The following is an 18,031-nucleotide window of genomic DNA, read 5'->3' on the forward strand; positions in this document are numbered from 1 at the left end:
ACAATTCTGCTCCTCCACCCAACGCAGATACTTCACTTGCGACCAGCTAAAACAACGTTTCGATTCTATGCCTATGAAACTTCAAGATCGAGAGAGCAAATGAAAAGTTGTTGGAATAATTATGAATACTAATGTCATGGAATACATCGAGCGCGCGTCGAATAGAATCCCAATTCGAAATGAATAATTCTTCTCTTTTCATATCATAGCTAATCTGGTAATATAGGTAAATAGGATGGTTGGAGGTGTTCGGAAATGGTAGGACATTTCAAAAGTTAAAGTCGACGATGATCCGGTGCATCAAGTTTGTCGTTACAGATTTTCTTTTCCCATGAGGCATAGAGTATTCAACAACGATAATGCAGTCCTTAAAATTCATCATTCATCTCTGACTGGAAAGCTAATTCGCAAGGCGTGGTATTCTATTCTATTTGCATTATTAGAAAAATACCCGTACTCTACATACACTGTTTCTAATCTTTTGCTACATTTGGTTTAATCCCCATGCTTCCACAGCACGATTAGTCGGAAATGTTTTTGATCATCCATAATAAAATAAAAGAAGTAACAAAGCCTCAATTTATTGTCAAAGCTCTAATGAATACATCAAACTGCGGTCGAATCAATTCATTTATTATTTGCACATGACCTCTGTATATTTGATAAATTATTCCTAAATACATTGAAACATATGTATTTATAATCAAATATCATGCAATGGGCTGTGTAAACTATAAACTATAATTTCTATCGAATAGCTGCTTTTATGTCAACAGGGCTTTGAGACTCAGTTCAGTTCCTCCTCCTCCTCGTCCACCTCCGACCACCTCCAACAATCGCCAACCACCTCGAACAACCACCGATAACCACCTCGGGTTGTACCTGGAATAGCAATAAATATTTTCAGTATCAGAACACATCAAAAATATTACGTGACGAATAATATTTGAAAAGTGCTGGAATTAATTTTTTCTGGCACTATTCGGACGCAATTTTGCGAGACAAATCGATTAAGCGCAGTCCCGATACGCTGCGAGCAGCGGATAAAAAGTTACAGCCAAAAAACCAGAACCTCAGATTTCGACATTTTTCAGCAGGCGCATTTTCCTTCGTAACTTCTTTCCTGTTGATCCCACGCTCTTTTCGCTGCGTTCTCTGAGTTCCTGGGGATCCAATAATTCAGGAAAGGGTCGTACAAGTCGAATCTGAGACCACAAATTTTTGGCTCCAAAAATGAAGAAAAAAGTAAGGCTTTTCGAAATCGCGAAAATTTTTGCCAAAAATACAAAGGGGTTAGCCTTGCTGTTTTTTTGAGTCAAAAACTTTTAGTCTCCGATTCGATTTGTATGACCCTTTCCAGACCAATTGGACCACCAGGAACTCAGAAAACGCAGCAAGAAGAGCGTGGGACCAACATAAAAGAAACTACGGAGAAAAAAGCACCTGCTGAAAAGTGTCAAAAATACAGGTTCTCGTTTTTTGGCTGTAACTTCTGATGCGTTGATCGCAGCGTCCTGGGACTGCGCCCGATCGATTTCTCTCGCAAAATTGCGTCGGATTAGCGTCAGAAAGAATCTATTCCAGCACTTTTCAAAATCGCGAAAATTTTTGCCAAAAATACAAAGGGGTTAACCTTCCTTTTTTTCCGACCTAAAAATTTTTGGTCTCAGGTTCGATTTGTGTGACCCTTTCCTGACTAATTGAACCCCCAGGAACTTAGAAAACGCAGCGGAAAAAGCGTGGGACCAACAAGAGAGAAACTACGGAGGAAAAAGCACCTGCTGAAAAGTGTCGAAATCACAGGTTCTCGTTTTTTGGCTGTAACTTTCGATCCGTTGATCGCAGCGTATTGGGACAGCGCCCAATCGATTTCTCTCGCAAAATTACGTCGGAATAGTACATTACGATACAAGTGCGCAAAGTACGTGATTCTTGCACGAGTGCAGTTTCTTGGCTGAGACAAGAGAGGGTAACAAGACACAACTGCTAGGATCACGTACTTCCTATTTTTTGTCACGTATGTAACGGGAAGTTAGACTCGAAAAAATTGTATACGTAGTTGTCTAACCTGAACGTAGACGTGGTGCTGCAACACAGCAGACTCGATTGTAGTCACGACTCATCACGTCCAGTGGCGCTAGTTATGCCTGATTTTCTCTGATTAGCGTGCGGGAATAAACATTACCTAACAGTTTTCCAACATTACCCAACAGCAGGGTCTTGTATACAGGTCTGGGCACTTCCTATTCTCACCATGTCCTTAGAGTGCAACCATTTGCGTCGCTGGTTGATACCATTTTTGTCCGCAAGCGCTAGTATCGGAAAAGCTGGGTGCGACAAGGACACGACCAGGGTATGGCTCTCTCGATACTAACGCTTACGCGGCAAACTTTTGTATTATTTGGCCACTGTAACGGCACGGATTTTGCCCCCAGACCTGTATAAAAGAGTGTGCCTAACAGTTTTGTAACTGTTACGGAATCGATCGCTTTCCGCACGCTCTATGATGTGCAAAGTCGAATTTCCCATGCGGGTGTTACAAAAGACAATGTTGGCGCATGCGTACAACTGAAATGCTCGATTTTCTACACCAAGGCTTTCTTTGGTACATGCGTACTTTCGAATAAGCACTGTCGTATTGAACGTAAGTTATCTGCTGAGGCGCTGCCAGTGGCAACCTTCGGTGCTTCTCAAATCAAAGTTTCCTTCACAGGTGCTGCAAAAAATAACACGAATAGTACGGATCAGCGATACCTGACTCGTGTGATCACGGCGCTTGCCTTAGCTCGTACTTCCGGATACCCGGTCAAACCAATGCTGCTAACTTCTGCCTAAAGGCATAAAACATCGTAAGCGAAATTAGACGTCCAGCCTTCTTGAACGTAATAAAATGACGTTGTACGTCTGAGTGTGAAGCTAATTCACCAGATAAAATTTCAATTTTATTTATTCTATTCGTAAGCCTCACGCATTTGTATTCTAGAACAGAGGAATATCAATGGTGAATATGTAGACATTTATTATGAAAAATTTGACTTACTGTTTCGTAAAACTTGACGGGTGTGTAAATCTGTATAACGCACCATTGGAACATTTTACTCCTACTAGCGCATTTTTATTTTTCACTTTTCAAATATTGAATCAAAAAATCTTACACGCGAATATGTAACATGTTGGGCATAGTTCATCTAACAGAGTTATGCTTTCTTTAAAATTCTATGGAAATTGGCATGCAATAGTATAAAAAATAAACTGAAAACTAAAAAAAATATTGGATATTATTTTAACAGAAAAATTAATAATCACATGAACAATGAGTCGTATTATTTTTACATTAACGGAGTCGCTGGTACCGGAAAATCTTTAATTTATACGACTTAATTTCATTTACTACAAAATTAAAACAAACATGTATGTACTCAGGCCTTTATTGGAATTGCGACAACACTGCGGTCTGACGGTAATACTCTTTGTGAGACATTTGATTTATTCGCTCATCATGTCGCTGATTCGTCATTGAAAATTACAAACAAGAAATTATGAAGCGCGCTGTAATGCATAACGATTTATCAACAGTCAACTTTTAACGGTAAATTAGTTTATTTAGAAAAGATTTTAGACAACTGCTACCAACAAAAGTCCAAGAAGCTCGGAGTGAATGTTTCCGCAAACTTTTTTTGACACAAGATGTGCGCGCTCTACCAAGAGAATTGGTATTTACAAGATTTTAAATAAATGTTGGTAATAGAATTTTAACTGATTTTACTAACAATCTATAAATTTCGGTTGCATAGTAACGATAGATTTAGACATTGTGGAATATAGATACAGAAACTTATAATCAAAGAGAAGCGATATCAGAAATTAGCCAAGTCTGGAATACTTCCTTCAAGAATAATATCGAACCTAATGTAAAATAATATGATAAAAGGAGGTATAATAAACTGAAATCATTGAAAAGATAAAATTATGGTTATAAATTCAAAACGCGGTACAAATTGGAAATAAAATTTATAAGTATTAAAATTTTTCAGGACTACTTGGACTTCTACGTATAGAATCTGAAGATAATTTCTTCTTGTCTTACGATAAGTAGAATCGAATGGTTAATATTTCACAAATCATCAACTGTCATCACGTGAAATGAGACAGGGCAACAGATCAAGAATAAATTTTCTGAAGTCGAAAACAGTTCATCTAATTTGATTAAAAATTCTATAACTAGAGCTTGAAGTTCATATATTCGTATGCATTGCTTTTTGTTTCGGTAAAAAAACAAAGCGAAACATGAAAAGCGCGTGCGTTTGTCCCAGTATTGTTAAAACTCATATTCTTCTTAGCGCTTACTCTGCAATCCTAGTAGGATCCAAACCCAGGCCTTGACCTAGGATTCATCGAAATATTCCGGAAGTACTTATCGTATTACTGGGACACAAATTTTTTTTACTGACTAGGGATCGTGAATTAGTAAAAATTTTCAGAGTTACGTTTATATTTGTATACGTTATCAAAATGATTGGGTTGACCCGCTGCAAGCTTTTGGAAATTAGTACCGTAAAAATAACACGTGGTTAAATTACGATTTTTGCAACAACGCTTTCAGCTAGTTGAACATGTCACTCGCGCAACTTGAGAGTTGAAAACAACCAAAATTTCTTGATCCCGTCAAAGAACACCAGCAGTTCAATCTTCGTTCTAAATATACGTTTTGGATTATTCCATTCTATGTACTTGTTAACTTTCAGCGACGGTGGCTTGCAGCCAAGAAGTAGAATTCCAAAATACAATTGTACTTTAGTCATTAGCGTAATGACCACTGCTAATCTTTATACAGTTCAATGTTCTCCATGAAAGATGCGGGGCCATGCAGAATATTAATTAGTTTGAACGGATCATTGTCCTTCCTGCTAGACTCGGAGAACTTCACTCCGGAAACCTGCTATTCCCATTCATTGTGCAACGGTTCTCCTGCGACTTACCGAACTTACATGAACTCATCAATGCACATTCAATACTGTAGCCGAGCTGCACGTTGTATATTTGACTCAATCTTATTTTATCATACACACGCATACTTCGTTCATTCTTGAAATATACTTCAATCTTGTTGAGAATTAACGTCGCAGACCCAATAATCACAGACATCTTCTTCCAAAAAGTCGGAAAATTGTTGTTTTTTTCAATTTAGTCATAGATTAGGAGTAGATTTTCATCTACGGATAAAAGGCTGGAAGATTGGAATTCTCCGGATTCGCCTCGATGCGAATTGAATACCGGTACTATGATAGAATTGTTAAAAAACACCGTTTGAATGTCTTCGAACAAGTCAACCGGCTGAGACGTCATCGACTGGCGACCAGGCTTCGTAAGCCATATAATGACGTTGCCGCGTCCGTTATCTAGAAGAAATGGAACTCGGGCTTGAATCGAAACCTCGGCTAAGTCGCGATCAGTTGGCGATATTCTTCCAGTCTGTGCGGAAGGCGATCGGTGTGCAGAGAGTGTCGTGGATTCATCACTTCGCTGATACAGTAATTTATGCAATAAATTAATAAATTAGCACTTCCAATATACCCAGATTTATTCATCACTGTCGTTTACTCGTTAAAAATTAAAGTAGGAACAAAACAAAGTGCTTGAGCGATACCTGAAATCGGTTTTCTCTAATGTATTTTTGAAAGAAGGCACCTTAAAGTCCGTCATTCCGTAAAACGATTTACCGTTTTCGTATTTGACAATGAGCAATTCTATGCATGAAACGATTATGCGATTTACCTAGGAATCTTTTGTGTCTTACAATTGGCAACACTTAGTCGTCGTGCATTCGACTAACTGTATCGTTCGAAACTTGTGAGTTAGGACGTTTTCATATATTATTGAAATGCTTCTTAACGATTCATGGACGAAGTTATGAAATAAAAATCAGTTTCAGCAAGTTTCGTGGCTTGCGATGTTGTATCATATCAAATTTCTTTTGAATTCTTGAACGTACAATTGCTTAGATTGACAAATAGTTTTCGTTCGAACATGCATTGAGGTGTCAAATTGAAACAATAACTCTTCTGTTTCTCACAATCCTATTCCCAACATCGGAAGTATGTACCTGAGTACATATTAATAATTTATGTGCATCGGACTGTCTCAAAAAAAATCGAGCCGTCGAATTTGAAACAGTTTATACACTATGCCATAGAAGACACAAAAAGAAAGCCATTCCCAAAGTTTCATTGAAACCCATTCATATTTAGAGGTTGTTCTAATGATATATGCAATTTGCAATAAGAATTTTATTGCGTTGATTTACTACTTTACTATGACAATTTGTTGTTAAAATTTGAAGTACAAAATATTCAATAGTTCAAAGTTAAATGATATTCATTGAGGATTATAATGGTTAAATGCAATTTCGAAAGGGTAAATTTTCATTTCTTCAAAAACACGTTACGGTTTTATGTTATTAAATCATATCTTAGTATCTTTGGCAAGTTTTAGTTTCAAAATAATATACTGTACATAGAAAAATGGTAATAAACCAAAAAATTTCAAATTTTAATCAACGTGTATTATATAGTTCACAATGAAATATTTTTCCAATTGTTATAGGTAACAGGCTAATATTCCTTTAATGTGATATTTTTTGAAACATCAACTGACAAACTTTCAGAAACGCTTTCATTTTGTGTTTTTTGCGACGTATTGAAGGAGCAGCTTCAAATTCGACAAGTCGATTTTTTTGGCACAGTCTAATTTGCATGTGTTTTTTTCAGTAAAAAATGACAGATTGACAAAAAAGGCGTTCCTCGGATCTGATTTGTTCCCTTCTGCTCAATTGTTACGATTTGTTCACATTCGCATTACAGCGAGCATGGTGTGTCTATTTTATAACATCCTTGCCATTGTGGCAGCGATGTACAGCCTCTTTGATGTCAACTACTTTGTTCGCCTCTTATTCACAACTCTCTGGAGAAGGATCATACCGAGAAAGAAGAAAAGGTTCTCTGAAGATATTCGTACTTACGGTAAGTTCGCAGTCTATTTTCAATTTTTGCCTAATGAAGTGACCGAGTATTCCAACTATTCAAAGCTTAGATTCTCGTGACTGATTTCAATCCATTACCAAAAGAACTCTGATGAAGTTCCCACTGATCGGCATCCTATTTGTATAATATTCGTAAGCTGGATATAATTTTTTCAAAAATAATGACAATAGGAAAAAAATTTGCCTTCGTTGTTTTTTTGGATTAGGTTGTATATTTTTGCTGAGGTAACTAACAGCAAGTCTAGAGAAGTCCAATGTTGTACGAAACAGATGTTAGCTCGACGATGTGTGGAATTATAGTTACTTGAAACACAAGAGTAAGATGGATTATTTTCAAGATGCAATAAACGTGACTTAAAACCATCTTTTGTTGGACTTGAAGCAATAAGTTCTGGTGTAACATTTTGTGTCGTTTTTACCGAAACTTCGCATAAATTATTTGTAGAAAAAAGTGATTTGTATAATCGTTTTGACATGGAATTTACTCCACACAGATATACAGTTTACCTTGCTTCAACGTTCCTTGGCATGCAAAAGAGCATGCAAAATGTAGTATCTGAATATCCGAACATTTTCCTTAAGAGGAATATCGTTTCACGACACTTCTCAACGATACTGCTAGATAAATATTCTAGATACGAATGTCGTAAACAGAGTCCATGTTGTATCTAGGTATTTTGAATAGATTTACTATTTTTCCATCGAAGAAGTGTCTACTTACTTACGTAGTTGATTTAGCATCGAGTTCAGTTGCGTCAATCATAAGAGTTTTTTTTTTTTTGTAATAATATGATATTAAACCTTTGAATACGTAATTTATAAATCACAACCATTAATTCATTTATGTGATACGGAGTTCGTCTGACGCATCGAACATTTATTGTTAGTGTGAATTTGTTAGATATGGCAATAGTTATTATTTTTTTTTATTTTTTACTTCATTGTCACGACAAGGTGAAACCTAGATACAGGATAGATGCAAAAACTCTCATCCTTGCAGGATTTTGCACTACCAACGACGTGGATTTCTTCATGACGCACATGAACAATGCACGATTTCTGAGGGAGCTGGATTTTTCTCGGATCGACTTTTACCACCGAACAGGGCTATACGAAGGTGTCGTCTCAAGGAAGGCTACCGTTCTTCAAGGCGCAACGACCGTCAGATACCGAAAGCCATTGCCGATTTTCGCATTCTACCAAGTTACGACAAGGGTAAATAAAAAACTCGTCCAAACAGATACAAAATTTTTCCGATTACCACTACAGTGATAACCGTTTACAATATTTCTTCTCACTTCCTTCCCGATTTTTCAGCTGATCAAATCTCACCCGAATCATAGTCTGGTTTATTATTCTTGCTTGCGTCATTTCACGACGCACGTTAACCCGCTTAAAATTCTATGATCTTGGATCTGATATTCCAACTTCAGTTGAAATATATTCACTCTGCGTTCAGTCTTCTTATCTCTGTGCTATGGTCCGTCCATCACAGCATAACTTACACTCGGTAGTCTGGATTCAGTTTAGCCCGAATGCCTTACGTGCACAGATCAATCCGATAGATATACATTATAAATTTGCTATCAGTAAGCGGACTGATGATGGCGGGCTGGAGACAGTCAAGCTTGAAGGTTAAAGCAGCGTGTTAGAAAAATATCCATATACCTTCTGTATTCTGTACGAACATCCTGTTTAAACTGCCAAGCTCTGGTACGCTGAATACTTGCCGCCAAGTGTGCAACCCTAAAAAAAAAATTGGTCGTAATGACCGAAATTTCAGGGTTAATATACATACATCCGACCAAACAGTATTTTCATACAGGCAAAAAATTTGGTTCACTTTACAGTGCATACAAAACAAAATGTTCAGTAATGTCGGAGAGCAAAGATTTTTGTTGCAACTGAAAATATTATTGTCTCGTTGTAATTTATGCTACATGAATTAAGTTCCCTATCAAAATAACGACTATGACATTGTGAATTGACATGGTAGCTTGAGTTCTTTTAATATAACGAATCAAAATTCTGATACATGCGATTTTGGTGCCTTTTCCGCTTAAAGAAATTACAACATTCAGCTGATAACTAAATCGTAGAAATGGAATTTAGGTGTACGCAAGCGAGTATGAAAAACTAAGCAAAAGTTTATTCGGTTAAAGTTCATTTCTAGTTTCAAAAAGAAAAACTGATTTCGCAGCTCTAGATGGTTGAAGTCAGAAAACTGTAATGCAGGCGAATGAGGTTAGACATCTACTCAATTTTTCATCATTCATTTACGCTTTTTGTTTCAGTTGGTGTATTGCGACGATAAAGCAATCTATCTGGAGCACAAATTTATCACCCTTTCGGACAACTTCGTACGGGCAATAGCAATCAGCAAGCAAAATATAACAGGTCTGGAAGTAACCGTTTCGGAACTTATAAGCATCGTTGATCCGGAGTCGCTTCAGCTGGAAGCACCGGAAGATTTGAAACATTGGCTGGAATACATCAACGCTTCTTCGGAGAAACTGAAAAAATCCGATTAGCGATATTATTATTGCATTTTTAAAGTAAATTTTTAGGCCAAGTTTTGTACGAAGTGATGATTGCCATGTTGAGTAAGCCATTCTGCGCTCTGTTATGGACACGAGTAATTTGCATTAACGGACAATATTCGCAGTATTCACACTTGCATGGAGTCATTTACAATCCTTAGTTTAAGGGGTAGTCCAAACGAATGTGAACAAGTTTTGACCCCCACTCGTACCGAATTGGTTACCGATTTATTTCCTACTTCTACTCCACCAACTATACATGTTCTAATTTTTTCAGATTGTGTACACTCGTCATTTAGATTTTGGTATTTTAGATCTCATCTTCCACAACTCGAAAACTATGCATTTGGGAAAATGTTGTATGGGGAAAACATTGTGTTTTCTTCTTAATTGGTCAAAACTAATTTTGGCAGAATTTTTCAGAAATCGTAAGTCATCGTTTTCAACGAAAAATGCACAAAAATCGATTTTTCTCACAAACTGCATTATCAAAAAATATTCAACTTCTTGTGGATCTTCTTTGTCTGAACAGGAAACTCTTTTACTACTGATGCAAAATGAACCCGACCGTCATTTGGGAGTTACGCTTCTTTTTGAACATCAACGTGAATGTTATCGGATTGTAACATTTGGCTGCAACTTTTCTTCAGTCTATTTTCCATCCGATAAAATGGACATTGATGTGCAAAAAGAAACGTATTGTACAAGTTTTCTGTTTAGTCAAAGAAAATTCGTACAAGGTTTTAAATTTTTTTAGAACGCATTTTTTTAGAAAAATCAGTTTTTGTACGTTTTTAGTTGAAAACGACGACTTACGATTTCTGAAAAATTCTGCCAAAATTATTTTTGAACAATTAAGAAGAAAATGTTTTCCCCTTACAACTTTTTCCCAAATGCATAGTTTTCGAGTTGTGGACAATAATATCTAAAATACCTGCTTGGCAGGTATATTCCTAAACTGCAGGTGGCAGAAATTTAAAAAAAAATGAAAAAACGTAAATTTGCTAAATTAGAAGCCGAAAATAAATTGACGATTAATTCTATGGGAGTTGGGGTCAAGTCTTGTTAACGTTCATTTGGACTATTCCATATGTATTATGACTTCACTCCACTTCAAATGAAAGAATTTTCAATGTACAAAAAACAGACATATGTGACAGTCGTAAATAGAGTGAGTCAACGAACCAATGTAAAATGACCAATGAAGCTTTCGCTCTAAAATATACGCATGTAGTTGATCGTAGCAACTACGTAACTATGTAATCATAGCTTAAAAATAAGAGACTCGGTAGAGTTAATGTACTAATAAATTACCCGCCTATTGAAGGCGTTTCCAAATTACAGTCATTGATTAATCTCCAAATACTGGTACAGCCATCCTACTTTTTAAAAAAATTCTTCGAAAGTGAGCTGACACGGCTTACTATACGCATTATTTTTCTACTGTTAGTAGTTTTAAGATTTCAACCTATCAATACAATAGCCTAAAAAAATAAGTTAACTTTAAATACTGGTATGATTATATGAGTGCACAGTGATTACAAAATCTTTAAATATTCTCTTTGATACTTAGGTGGTGTCTAATCGTGTCGCTTTTGTTGTCTTTTACGAAATTCTGTCTTTCAAGCACCATCTATTGACTAAACCTTAACATTGATATCGGACGTGCGAACGTTTTGCTCTTGAAATTTGAATTTCTCCCGAAAATTTATTTATAATCAAGATATTTCCACCATATCGTTTGTAAATATCATTAATAAGACGATATTCTTTACGATATGAAAATCCTCTTGACGATTTTTCAAACCTGCAAAGCTGGTACTATTCTGAACTTATAGATTTTTTTTAACTTTTCACGAAGAATATCTTAACAGGTAAATCCATATTTCATGTTTAGAGAAAAAAATCTGCTCGTTCGCAATTAAATGGGGCATTCCACGCCAACTCAGTAAACGGTTGACCGTGACATTGTTTAATTTCACTTAGGATTTTTCCTATGTTATATCTACGATTTACTGCGAACTATGAACTAACGATAACAGGCAAGTATCAGGCATAATTCTAAAGTTTTTTATTATTAAGGTAAAATTTATTTCCATTTAATAACAGCTGTCGTTTGACCGTCACCCTACGAATAATAAATATTTCCTATTCGCACTTTATGTTTAAATATGACAAATTTTAGACTAATGCAAAATTCAGTAGCAAAACTTTGGTTAAAATTGGAAAGAACCAAAGACTTCTCAAATAACGCAGAAGCTTTCCCACTTATATTCATTAACCAATTCTACGATGCAAGGCGCTCGTAGTATAAAACACTGTACGAATATTGATTACATGATTTCTGATTTATTATCTAGTTTAAAGTTTTATTGACTGATATATCGGTATATACGAAAGATGCTAAGCTCATGAAAATTCACTGTTAATGTTAAATTTCTCTAAAGATAGAATATGAGTTGTTATTTTTATAAAGAGCTTGCGAGCGAGAGAGAGTTTAATATAGTCGACTGTTTTTTATAGTCATTGGAAGGGTCGAGTCTAAGTGCTTGCATTTAACCAATTTTCACCACAACGTATCAAGTTATTAAACTTCGACGACAACGTGCCCTTTAAACTCAAGAAACCTGTTACGGGAGCCGCAAGTTAACAGGATGCGACTGTTCGCCATATTTAAATGCTGAGCCGTCGGCAGTCTTTGAGCAACCGTTACGTGGTGAACATCTAGAACTTGGACGTAGAAAACTGCGGTGCCGTCTGGTGGATAGAAAATAATTTTCCGTAGCCGCAAGAGATATTCACAATGTTCTGCTACTGCACCGTAGCCATAGTTGCAATTCTGTATATGCTTTTTGACGTCAATTACTTTCTGAGAATAGCGTTCACTCTCAGTTGGGGAAGGCTTTTTCAAAAAAAGAAGAAATTGTTCGAAGAGACGACTATTCACGGTGAGTCTTTTAACGTACCTCTTGTTAGGATCAGGAATATTCTTTTCGTGTATATAATATTTCCCCGGTATTCGTTTCTTGACAATATTTTTAATCAGGGTTGTCTTACAATACCTGTCTCTGATGTTCCCCTAGAAACAAACAAAAAACACTTTGAAATTTGCTCGAAATCTTATTCTTCGCTGATCGAATTGGTTTAACGTTTCTTAGCGATGAATGTCCTTCTTACTAAGTTACAAAAGAAAATGACATTTTTAATTTAATATAAACTCACGAAACGTACTTTACACACTAATGACTTTCCAAAACAGAGTGCAAATTATGCCCGCTAGCAAAGTTCATTGCCTGTTTTCAAATTCAAGTTATACAGCTCGCTTTTGCTTAAGTATAAATTACTAGAGGTATAATCCCAACGCTTTAATTTACCGTTACACGAAAACTGTGCGTGTGTACAGTACCGTCCAAAAGTCTGCGCTCATTTTCCGTCATTAGATCTCTCGGTGGAAAGGAGGTATAATATAAATGAATGATCCAAGTGGGATTTGAAAGTGAGAAAAACGAGAAAGCTTCATTACATTACAGTCTTCTCAAAAATTCTCTTCAACTTTTTTTGCGCTCATTATTAGCTGTTCAACATCTTTCTTATTGGGATATGTATACTTTTATCATTCGTAAGTAATTTCGTGGATAATAGCAATACGAATTCCTTCTGCGAGAGCGGCGAAAAATAAAAATTAAGCATTATATTGTTTTGACGAAATGTATCACCGATTTTTTTGTTAAGTTGTCCAGCTTTTTTTACGGAAATTCAGTACATGGAAAATGCGTTGTAACTCTAGATCCATGATGTTCAAAATAAAATGGTACGAGAAAATTTCGAAAACAGAAACAATTAAACAAAAATTATAATGAAACCGGTTCGTTTTACTCTCAAATGTCACTTGGATCATTTATCAACGCCTTTTTGTGATCGAGATTTTTAGTTTTCTATTTTGACGGCAAATTCGGAAGGTAAACCTTTGCAATGTACTATACCATCATTTCTTATGCATTTAAGTTTCATCTCAGCACACATGGTATAACGGTTATTACAGTCAATATGATCACGTAGAGAAAGAAAATGCTCATCTTCGGTTACAGTGCAGAGAAACTTTTGGAATGTGGTTTTGATGTTTTTCGATGTTTTTTGACTACTGAGAAAATTATCTAATTATGGTTACGGTCATAACGAACCATAATTCGCGTAACCGTACAACATTATCCATACATTCACATGTATAACATATATTATAAGTTATAGTATCCTTACACGTTTTTCTCGATTGTTAATTCTGCTCTGATTGTTATTCAGATTAAATTTTCATTTTAAAACTCGCAAATCGTCTTGTCTTTACCGTACTCAGGCATATGCACGACCCAGGATGTAGACCTCTTCTTCAGAAACATGAATATCGCAAGGTACGTCAGAGAACTGGACTTCGCCCGGTTCCACTACTACGACAGGTCTGGAGTATACGGTGCGATCCATGCCAAAGGCGGAAGCGCGGTTCAAAGTGCCGCATCTGTACGTTACAGAAGAGCACTTCCAATATTTACTCCGTACAAGGTCACCACAAAGGTCAGCAACCACGTTAACATTGATTAGATATTCAGTATACTCGCATATGTATATCTAAACATAGGAGAAATTGCAAGCCACTCACTTTTATTTTTTCAGTTAATTTACTGGGACGATAAGAATTTCTACCTAGAGCAGCAGTTGATCAGTTTGCCCGACAATTTCATCCGCACGATCGTTTTAAGCAAGCAAAGTGTAACCGGTCTTAAAATCCCAGTATCGGAAATCATCGCCAAAGTCGAAGAGGGAGCAAAGAGGCCGGAACTATCGAAAGATTTAAGACTGTGGCTGGAATCGATGGAGGAATCCTCGCAAAAATTGAAGAAACAGAATTAACGGATGTAAGAACATCGTTGATAAGTATTTATTCGGAAGGTGCGTCGATCGTCGCAGGTATAATCTGAAATTCTAATTGATGTCAATTTTCAATCCCTGAAGTAGCCTTGTCATGGTTATTCAATCGATGTAGATACTGTAGATCAGATAATTTGGAAAAATATTTTGTCACATATGACGTGTGAATGTTCAAAAAGAAGTTTGTAACCGATTCCAAAGATGGACATCTTGATTCGTAGTTACAAGTAAATATAAGATTTCAGAAATTTCAATATTCTCACTTACAACGACGAATTTCCTTCTTTTCAGTTTGATCGTCAGATGAGTCTACCGATCTACGTACGCTACTTATCGTGTGAAAAATAACATATGGACCAATTTATTCGTCGCGTGGTAATGCTGTTCAATGTCAAGGGTATACTTTACTTCTACTCGTTAAAGTTTTATTATTGCATTTGTTAGATATATATATTCGGTTGTTGGATTTGTACGTTTTTGTTACATTTGTATTTCTGTTTTAAAAAAAACTTTGAATGACTTAAAAACGGATTGTTAGTGACAGACCTCACAGCCGGGTACTACAAGTACCCAAATTTCCTTTTGTACTAGCTATAAGTCTCACAGTCACCCTTCTCGATAGACTCAAAACAAGAATAGTGAGTTCGGGGTCGATTTGACGATTAATAACATGGCCACCAGATATGAAACTGTACTTCAGGGTTTGTTGGACAGGCTTTACATTCAATCAATCAGTAATCATTCAACGCTTGTGTCAACTTGGGTAACTTTCTAACGGTTATCCGTTCAACACTAAAACACTAAATCCGGAAAGATCGAGTCTTGGGCCATATAATTTAATTACCACCTTTGATATTGGCTGCACCTGATATCGAGCAACGAACTGCCGAAGAAACCTTTCTCTCACATCAGTTTTCAGCGTTTGTTTACATGACATGAGGCGTGCAAGTGCAATAGAGTTGAAGGGTGTATCCGGTGTACAGTTCACTTGAAAATAATGTTCAAGCAAATAAATTGGGAAATATAGGTGTATCGAAACACTTTATCTGGTGTTAATAAAGTTGACCAAAGTCAAAAAAGTCTCCTCGCCATGTGGAGAAATAGAAAAAAACGTCGAATTTTCTTGGAAATAGTCAATTGGTTATCAAATTTTTTTCAGACATTGTACATACTGATCTGAATTTTTTCAACAAAGAAACTATACCGTCCGTTCCATTCAAATTAATCATTGCTCATTTTTATTTATTTTTTTGACAATAAGTTATTTACCGGCAGTTTAAAATTCAAGTCTTATTACCGCTACGATTGATCGTAAAAACTTATTGATTGTGAGTCAAATCAATACGAATTGCAATGCCATGTAATGACTGATTTTTCAATATGTTTATGTCACGAAAATTTATCTCAGATAACTTGTGTAGACTTCATTTATTAACCAAATGTCTTACGTCTTAATCAGTGAATTAAAAAAACAAGGTTGTGCCATGATATGATCTACTTCAAATTTACCATTTTAGTTATGTGCTCTTCAATTTTCTTTTCGTTTCCTTTTTTTATTCTAGGAATGGCACAGTTTCTCGTTAAAACCTGACAGAACTTGATTTAAATATCATCTTCAAACTTCTGTTTCATTAATTTTCCATTTCAGACTGTACACCGGATACATTCTTAACGGGGAACGTCGTTGCGTACGTTTTGTAATCCATCTGGACCACTGTAGAAGGTCTTAAACGTCTGTTGATCACGGTTACCGTGACACAAATGCTTATCTTATCTGAAACCTTGTTAATTGCCCGCGCTCATTAGGGTGATAACCACAGTTTAAAATCACGGTGACCCAGAAATTTTGCAAAATTACCGCGCTCATTCTGGCGGATGCCTGACGCGGTATTCTGCGCATTTTCCTCATCAGTTCTTGTCTTTTCCCTATAAAAAAAAAACCAAAACTGCAAACTTAGGGGTCCCCTATGGCTTATCTGCTTCATTCTTGATAAAAATTTCACAAATTTACATAATTAAATATTTGCTGCGCATTCGCGTATCAGTTTAATTAAAAGTTGTCCCACAGTCGAGATAATTGATGATAGAACGCGTAACGATTGCAATTTGATTCACTCTGTTACCATCAAACTATCTAGTTTCACTCGAAAACAATTTTCAAATCTGACAACTGACTGCAATCATAATTTGCCGTTGCTATTTTCATCGTATTCGCAGTGGTGCTCGACTTCCTGTTTGAATGTCATTTGAGTTGCCTGCCGAAAACTTTCATTAATTAATAATATATGTCGGAGTTATTAATGGGGGATAGAGGTGATCGGGAGAGTCACTCATAATTTCTGATTTTTCTCTCTTCTTTTATTCTTCTTCAAAAAAAAACTAACACTAATGTAGCAGCGGGTAGGTGTGTGGGGATTTCGAGACGCTCTCGGTCCTTCACGCTCGAGCCTCTGACTATCACTGCTCTCTCGTCTCTCGACTTCCCCAAGGTAAACTTTAGGATTCGAGTTAGATACCTTACCCACCCCTGCTACATTACCAAGATCGGAACTTAATAACGATACTCGTGTGGTCTAAATCGAAACCAAAGCACTACGACAGTTACGAGCGTCAAGCGGTGAGGCTGCCGGCTTCTCGCGCCGACATATATAATAAATATCGCCAAAAGTATTTGACTAGATAATACCAAGCATTCGTAATTTATTAAATACGTTCTTCCAGCGACGAGTTTCACGTCACATTCTTGTCACGTACTCGGCCCGAGTTAACCCTTCGCAAAGAGATGCATCCGCTGCTTTGTCCCACCGCTGGCGAGAACCGATTAAGATATTATCAATTCCGAGGATTGTATGTGATCAAAATATAAACCATTTCACAATAATCTTGCCGATATGTCGCGAGTTTGAATGTAGAATTAATCTTGTTCACGGAAGGTCGCACAATTGATTAGTTATTCACCAGTATTAAAACATTCGCTCGTTAAAGCTCGATCGGGGTCGGATAACTACTGCAACTGGTTTTTGCACTTGTGCGCTCACTTACTCGTTGTCGGTGTTTTACGAGATGACATAGTTGTAGGGGAGACTGGGGCACGATGGACTCTCCAAAGAATTCTGGTATTTGCCCCTCCCCGCCCGCCTCGCCCCTTTCCCTGCCCCGCCCCCTCCCCTCCTCTGAGGAGAGGAGAGGTCCTCTCCCACGACCCACCCCGTCTCCTCCTCGTCCACCTCGTCCTCCTCCTCGTCCACCTGGTCCTCCTCCTCGTCCAGCTCGTCCTCCTCCTCGTCCACCTCCGACCACCTCGGGTAATACCTGGAATAGTAATGAATATTTTTAGTATAGGAACACATCAAAAATATTGTGTAAGGATTAATGTAATTAATCAATTAATTGATAATATAATAAATTGTACAAGATTATTCATAGCTACTGAATATGTGCTTGCACGAAAAATGAATTGAAATAATTTATTGTAAACGTGACAAGTTTGTAATATTTCAGATGAAATATAATTACAATTGCCATTAAATAT

General features: G+C 36.7%; 2 protein-coding genes and 1 long non-coding RNA gene across 7 annotated transcripts; 2 read left to right on the forward strand and 1 right to left on the reverse strand.

The window, feature by feature from the left end:
- Positions 1-611: 611 nt before the first annotated feature.
- LOC138190900 (uncharacterized) lies at positions 612-17,632 on the reverse strand. Of its 2 annotated transcripts, XR_011176982.1 has the most exons (3): positions 17,542-17,632; positions 8,708-8,785; positions 612-882 (listed from the first exon to the last, which is right to left on the reverse strand). It is a non-coding gene; the product is annotated as an uncharacterized lncRNA (long non-coding RNA). The 2 variants fall into 2 exon arrangements; XR_011176981.1 differs by lacking the exon at positions 612-882 and having other exon boundaries at positions 8,128-8,785.
- Positions 5,398-10,915, forward strand: LOC124216356 (protein THEM6-like). 2 transcript variants are annotated; one of them, XM_046620779.2, is made up of 4 exons: positions 5,398-5,531; positions 6,768-7,019; positions 8,040-8,254; positions 9,334-10,915. In XM_046620779.2, the coding sequence occupies exons 2-4, from the start codon at positions 6,866-6,868 to the stop codon at positions 9,568-9,570; spliced, it is 606 nt and encodes a 201-aa protein (XP_046476735.1). In that variant the 5' UTR covers positions 5,398-5,531; positions 6,768-6,865; the 3' UTR covers positions 9,571-10,915. The 2 variants fall into 2 exon arrangements, with proteins under 2 accessions (XP_046476735.1, XP_046476736.1); XM_046620780.2 differs by having other exon boundaries at positions 5,454-5,531; positions 6,861-7,019.
- Positions 12,260-17,158, forward strand: LOC124216357 (protein THEM6). 3 transcript variants are annotated; one of them, XR_006882585.2, is made up of 4 exons: positions 12,260-12,527; positions 13,931-14,145; positions 14,245-14,538; positions 14,791-17,158. XR_006882585.2 is itself a non-coding variant. In XM_046620781.2 (4 exons), exons 1-3 carry the CDS (start codon positions 12,383-12,385, stop codon positions 14,479-14,481), a joined length of 597 nt encoding a protein of 198 aa, XP_046476737.1. In that variant the 5' UTR covers positions 12,260-12,382; the 3' UTR covers positions 14,482-14,520; positions 14,791-17,158. The 3 variants fall into 3 exon arrangements, 2 of the variants coding, with proteins under 2 accessions (XP_046476737.1, XP_046476739.1); XM_046620781.2 differs by having other exon boundaries at positions 14,245-14,520; XM_046620783.2 differs by having other exon boundaries at positions 14,245-14,486.
- Positions 17,633-18,031: the final 399 nt, after the last annotated feature.

This window comes from Neodiprion pinetum, chromosome 4 (genome assembly GCF_021155775.2).
Source record: "Neodiprion pinetum isolate iyNeoPine1 chromosome 4, iyNeoPine1.2, whole genome shotgun sequence".
In the NCBI taxonomy this organism is placed as follows: Eukaryota; Metazoa; Arthropoda; class Insecta; order Hymenoptera; family Diprionidae; genus Neodiprion; species Neodiprion pinetum.